The 7,224-nt window shown below is 41.1% G+C and overlaps 1 protein-coding gene across 1 annotated transcript in view; it reads left to right on the top strand.

The window, feature by feature from the left end:
* The first annotated feature begins 5,023 nt into the window (after positions 1–5,023).
* Positions 5,024–7,224, top strand: part of LOC119659544 (fatty acyl-CoA reductase 1-like) — a 56,277-nt gene continuing 54,076 nt past the window's right edge. Inside the window, exons 1-2 of the mRNA XM_038067695.1 lie at positions 5,024–5,167; positions 5,271–5,401. Coding sequence (XP_037923623.1) covers positions 5,107–5,167; positions 5,271–5,401 — 192 coding nt within the window. The 5' untranslated portion in view covers positions 5,024–5,106. The remainder of the gene's footprint in view (positions 5,168–5,270; positions 5,402–7,224) is intronic.

Raw genomic sequence — 7,224 nt, 5'->3', positions numbered from 1 at the left:
GTACCAATAACAGCAACCATTTTTAAGAAAGTGCATGTGACGGACAGAAAGACATTCAGGCTGACAGTCACCTAGGCTGACCCCGGCCTAAGAGACCTAGGCGGAAGTGTCAGTAAGATTCGAAGAACCGAAGGGAAAAAGGGAAAAATCCTTGGTGGGAAAAACTGGTGGTTTTTGTTGCCATGTTATAAATTCATCCGGGTAGAATGTACGCGGTACGTTTTCAAAAACATAAGACATATTTGCAAATGTACAGTGCAAGGCTCTCCATAAGATCGCATTCACTGCCTTGAAAAAACAATTTGAGTTAGACGACTTTGGAGGAGAATCCATTATGAGTCTGATAGAAGTTTATGAAAGTAATCAATGGGCAATAACACAACTATCAGTGGAGGCAGGCACGTGCAAACCACATTACAACCAAACTGCATTGAAAACAATAGATCTACAGTACCAAAAAATGAGATCTATACAAGCAACTCCGGGTGGTTTGGTGATTGGAGCGCTGCCGGAATCGAAGATTGCTAATCAACTCAGCCGTGAATGAGTACCTAAGTGAAGTCAAGATGCAGGTAGATTGCCGTCCCAACGATTACACGGTTCTAGACATTTTTTTTTTAAAGGTGGTGAATTTACTTCAAATCGTTTACTATAAGGCTCCACTTGATACATCTTATGAGAAGCATCCAGCAGTAGTTTGCCAGCATTGCTGTGCTCGAATCTCTTGCTATCTTCCTTTCATCTTGTTGATGTCTTGATGGAAACGTCCTCCTTGTTCTTCACTCACAGTTCCCAGGTGAGATTGGGGAAAATATTCCTTTAGGTTCATGAGGCAAATCGAGGCACAAAAAGACTATATTTTTGTAAGTAGGATCTTTATTGTTACCGAAAAATTGCTCCACAACACCCTTAACCCTTATGTCAGTACCCGGGTGCCCGCTTTCTCCCAGGCGGGTACCCACTTAAATGCTACTTTTAACATATCGTAGCCGCGTACCCATTTGAATGTTATTTTTAACATATCTTACGTATTTGGTGGAAGATCGTCAAATACTTCCGTTATATTATTTAACTATGTAAAAATAATAAGATTAACAGTTAAGTTTAATATCCCGTTGTTCAATACCGGGAGTACCCTGGGTACCCGGGTTTACTACAATCTTTTCAAAATTTTTATGTTGTCGTCATATTTGAGGGACCGATTGATTTTCCAAAGAAGCATTCAATTGCACTTTTAGTGGTTACATTCTTAGTGGTTTAACGTGATCACCTGTCGTGTAGACTTAATCCCACGGTCTGCTTAACACATGGATTGATTTTGTGATCACAATCAGATTTGTTTCCCCTCATTTGCCCTTAATAAGCAAGAAGCGTACAGGTTGAGCAAAAAACGTTTGCCTGGATGCATGCGTTCTCTGCATAACTTATCATACATGTGTGTATAACTGTAGCAGCCCATATGCCTGCGATGTCACCTATATTTATTTCATTTTTTATAAGAGAAAGAAAGCAAAGTTGTTAGAACTCGTTCGTGACCACGTTTTATTCATTTACTGTTACAATTATCTATGCAACATATTGTATAGCGTTTTTTTTTCAGGATTATACGCTCGATTTGATACTTGGCTAGGAAAAAGATTGTCTGACTACGACATATCCAACCACGCGCTTGCCACCAAAAGACATCATACAGCCAAGGGCGATACACCATCTTATTACCCACCTTATCTGTTAATAGGTAGCTTTGAATCGGTAGTTGTACTTGTTGGGTACTTCTTATTTCCGAGAAAAAAGAAGTCGGAAAAAGAAATTTCCCAGCCAGCAATCCCTTTTGTCGAAGCAATATACTCGGGTACGCGGGTTCAATACGCGCTGCCATAAGGATTAAATGCGAATCATCCCTGTTTGTGGAAAACTGTCGTGATATTGGCACTCCTGATCCACTAGACGCCTTCTAATATTTGACCCAATAAATATAGCTTTCTTACCTACCTTTCTTTTAAGGTTATCAGGCATCTAAGTCTGGTGTTCGCCTAGTTTTTTTTTTGTTACTCATCTTGAAGTTTGTTTCTTGTTTCAAATAAATTGTTATTCATCCGACCATAGTATCTTAGTACATAACTGCTAATCAAAACGATAAATGTTTGGAATGACTAATTGAAATGCCGGTGGCCAAAAGGCCGTCTTGCGTGGGCAGAGACGACCAAGAAGGTAGATCTATCCCAAAAACCTAAAAAGATGGCGAAATTAACCGTGAAGGTCCGCCGGCAAACATTGAAGCTCCATCCAAAGTCGACATGTGCTTGCCAGGCTCGGGAAAAGGGGGTCCTTTGAGCATTTCGATCGCTCACGTGTTATCTCACAACAAATTACGTGTCTTCCGGTGCGTGCCCACGCACCAAAAAAATCCTAAAAAATATGCAAACATGGGGCACCTATCGAAATGAACAAAATAGAAAACAAGTCGGAATACCAGAAGGTCGACGCTTCTGGTGAAAGGTACATAGCTAAGAATATAAAATATTGCTTCTCATTTTGCCAAACTATAAGATGCACATGTACGAGTATGTATTGTACATACTGTATATGTAAATATTGTGTTCATCCGAAATAAACAAACATTCCATTTAATTGATCAAACTCATCTTGGCGCATTTCCATTTTACTCTATGCACGAAAGCAGAGGTTACATACGTTCATAGATAATAATAATCCTTGGCGCCACAATCCAATTGGATGAGGGCTTTATAGTGTGTTAGAGTACTTCATTCAATACCGTACCGGTACACTACAAGATTACAGTAACCTATAGGTGGCAATGTGGTCAGCAACGCTGATTTAATTCAGGTGCTCATTCATAGCTGAGTGGCAAGAGATACGATGGACAGGGACCGGTTTGCTGGAGAAGAGTCGCTACACCATATACTATAGCGGCCATCTAGTAAGCCATGTGCTCACAGTAGGTTTCTTAGTCAGCCAAAAAATAAAACCTGCTGTTATCGGCTTTGAAAATATAAGCGAATGGCGATGCACTCTGCGTTTGCGAGGAAAATTTAGAAATATAAGCCTCATAAACGTTCAGAAGGATACTTTCTACGAGGCAGTTGAGCGAACCCTCGAAGCTTGTCCCAAGTATGATATCAAAATCATACTTGTAGATTTCAACAGTCAAGTAGGGACGGAGCCCGTATTCAGGCGATTAGATTTTAGACAGGGCAGCAACAATGAGACTAGTCCTGCTAGTGCATCGGGCGACATCCAGTTCGATGCCATTGTCGTCAGAAACCGCACTTCCTAGATATTTAAATTCATCAAGACCGGCGATGCTCTGCCCATTAATGCAGATTGGGAGAGTGCGATGACCCGTCAGACTGAGAAACTTGATTTTGTTGGTGTTTATCTTCAGTCCAAATCTACCTGCTTGTCTATCTAAATCCGTGATTTTGCCTCGGTGTAGCACGTGACATTTTGTGCCATCATATGTCATCCTGAAAGTGGCTATTAGTTTCTCCGGAAAACGTTAGAGCTTCTATTTTAAGAGCTGCTGAAAACAGGAAAAGCGAGAGGCATAATTTAACAACATGTGAGTTTGAGTTTCTCTCAACATCTCGACAAAGTGTTGTGTACACGACGCTAAGCTGAACGCGCACGGCAGGCTTGAACAAGATTGATAACTTGAAACCAATAAAGCACTATTCAAATCTAATTAAGACTACGAGTGCAAAATGCATTGAAATGTCCTCATTCATCTAACGGCTATATTGTGCTTAAATCATCGCGCTTTTAAGTTTCAGTGAAAGATCCTGACATGTACTGTTCCATTAACAAAGTCAATTTATCACCACTAACCCGCCAGTTCCGGTTCTAGCTCATATCGCTGGAATTTCTCAGGAAACCAAACACTATTTACATCCTATTCGGAAACATAATGCATGCTTTCAAATGGATTCGTTTGGAGCGGTAAAGTTAGTAGAATATGGTAAGTTCACACCCACATTCGGGTTGTAAGGACATCAAGGTCTAGAGAGTTTAACATAAATGGCTGTCGTATAGGTATAATCTCGTGGTCTTCTTCAGACAGGATTGGTTGGGAGACTAGAATTAGAGTCCCGGCATTTATACTCATGAGAGGCCTATCTAATAGCTCTACCGCAATCAAGAGGTACGGGGCCCGAGTTACAAAGCGTTACTCCACACTAAAGCCCACAAGAAACTCTACCTGCCATATGTGCACAACCACTTTGAAAAGATCACAAAGGGGCAACCGCAAATAATGCGGCCGGGAGCACATCAACCAATTCTTGTGAAACATATGCATTAGACAGCCATCTCCAGATAATCCGGTAAGCTTCGCGGTAAGAGCCACTTTAAATTAAACCCGTTTGCAGCCTAGGAGTACGTGAGGACAAATTTCAGGGGCAAATGAATCATGTGAATGTTTACTTCTTCTAGTACACGAGGTACATCCGTAGTTTTTGTAAATATACTTATGCAGAACAACGTCTACGGGGTACATTAGTATTGTATAAAATTGTTTCGCCTACAATAGGAAGGCATGCTGAGGTGCTCCTTTTAGTTGCCACCCTTGTTAATTTCGGTCAATTGTTAGAAGGTATTCATTTGATCACCGTGAACAGGAAATCGATCATACTCGCACCGATTCTGCGTCAAGCCAAACGCTTCTGAGTTACCTTTGTAAACATGTTGGACATTAAGAGATGACTTCTTCTTAGGCAACTAAACTGTCAAGCAAGAGCGTGATTCTCTCTAAGTCGTCAAAAAATGTGGGGCATATTGCCGGAAGTGAACTTGGGCAGCGCATAGGTTAGTCACAAAAAGGGGCTTTATTTTGTGTAAATAGTTTTCGTTCTTCTATGTTAATGTATTCGATTTTTATACGAAACATACAAAGTTGCTCCCCACAAATGGTGAGCGCTATTGAATATTCACGAGGCTGATCATCCGCGGAAAGTTTTAAAATTCAAAGAAAGAAAATGCGCTTCACTCTTATGCTTATGGCGGAAAACGATCCACTTCAGTTCAGTTTTTTGTTTCGTCCAAGTCAGTTCTAAATTCTAAATCGGGAAACATATTCAGTTATCTAAAATGAGCGATCCGATCAAGAAATTTTATTGCGGGCGGGATATATTTGTGACGGGTGGTTCGGGTAATTTTTCCAAATCCTTGAAGAAATCTCCCAATTTTTTACCAATTATGACCTAAAGGGACGAATATGAATAATCTTTGATGTTTGTGTTGTACTTCACCAGGGTTGATGGGCAAAGCTCTACTAGAGAAGCTGCTACGGTCGTGCAACGGTGTAAATCGAATATTTGTGTTGTTACGTGATCTGAAAGGACAAACTGGGCGGAGTCGTCTGCAGCAAGTAAAGGATTCTAAGGTAAGTTGACTAGTGATGAACCATGTAGTTCTTTGATCGAGTCTTCCTTTCGATAATGAGTGTGTCGCCCCTAGCAAGGAAGACCTTATACAAAGTGATTTCGGTTCGGAATACAAAATGGTAAATGGTTGGACAGGAATGCAAATAAGTACGGTACAGAAGGTGAATGTTTTGAATGAATGTTTTCGGTTATGCTGACGCACGTATCAAGTGGATGACCCGAATTAGCCTTTTCAGGATGATGAGCCAACTTTTCAAACCGAACTTCTGTTGTGAAATTCTTTAGTTTATTCATTTTACAGAAAACCTTTAATCGTAACTATAATATGTGCAAGCAAAAGTGCATAAAGATCACATTTTTAAATTCAACATTTATTTTACATCGTTAACGTAATATTAACAAGCTGTGGTTATCACATAAGCTGAAAATGCCACGTATATGCTTCTGCTTATAAGCTCATGCGTGGCTAACGTTTAAAACCGCTAAACTTCGTATTTCTTTATTTTGCAAAGCTGCAAAAAGTGTGATACTAAAGCCCCTTACCAAGAAAGTTTCCTACAACTATCGCTTCCATCAAAGAAATGATGTTAGTGTGTCATCTGATTCCGAGTGCATTTGGGTGTTTATAATGAAACGGCCTTTATTGTAATTAGAAATCGGCTTATTGGAGTCTGGATATTATTTATAAATGTTCGGAATTTCCTGTTGTTCCATTTCTCCGCAATTCGTTCCTTTAATTTGATCTATACGCTGACCCAGCTCTTTATTTGATGTTACGTCGTAAATCAGAAATAGGGGAAGCTCGTAGCTTTCAAATTATAGGGTATGTCCACTGGAATGTGCTGGTTTAGCAAAACCAAACACGGAAATCCACACTGAATAACTTGATGCTCTGAAGTAACCGAATTAAATGAACGTGCACTAAGTTTTTATTTTTTGCATATTTACGAAGCAAAAAGTCAAACCGCATTTGATTTAAGGAGCGCGCTTTCTCGGACCGGCACGACACGACAGTTTTGCTAATGTCCACTGGGAACGACGCGACAGATTTATAGCCTAGCGTATATGCGAGGTAAACATATTGAAAATACTATTAGTAACTTATGTTTGGCGTAGGAAAATGCCTCCGGTTACCTCAAACAGAAAACGGGCATGTGTGCATGTTTCAGACATCAGGCATACAAATGTCTATGTCAGACAAATATCTGTTTCAGAAAAAATCTTTTTGTGCAGCTGACAAATGCCTGTGTCTGTCTCTCACACCAGACAGACAGACAGACAGACTGAGCCTGGGTCAGACATCATCAATAGATATGCCCCAATCCGCCAGCTGGGGTCGCGCCTGATGGGGGATCTGGCCCCTCCTCACAGGCATTTTCAGACATCATCAAATGCCTGTGAGGAGTGGCCAGATCTCCCATCAGGCGCGACCCCAGCTGGCGGATTGGGGCATACTTATTGAAGTGTAAATATGTGTTCATGCACTTTTCTTTTCTGACTGTGTATGGGCTAGTGTTTGCTCATCTCTGGTGCGCGGACCAAAATGGCTATGGGAAGGATATCCAGAACATAAAACCACTATGGAAGACGAGAGAAGGAGTAAACTTACGGTGCAGGGGCTCGGAAACCCAGTACCGGCGGCTTTTGGGAGTGAGCAAGCGGGCTCCCAGCCCTCGATATCCCTCGATCGCAGTGCCTCGGTGGTGGACAACTTGGCCACCTTGGCATATAATGTTACAAGTGATTTGGATCTGAAGAAAGAAGTGTTCAAGCGAAGTACGACCTTACCGAGAACTCCAGTAGCAAGACCAACCAAGGATGA

This window comes from Hermetia illucens, chromosome 1, assembly GCF_905115235.1.
Source record: "Hermetia illucens chromosome 1, iHerIll2.2.curated.20191125, whole genome shotgun sequence".
NCBI lineage: Eukaryota > Metazoa > Arthropoda > Insecta > Diptera > Stratiomyidae > Hermetia > Hermetia illucens.
This window is presented reverse-complemented; position numbering and strand designations above follow the sequence as displayed.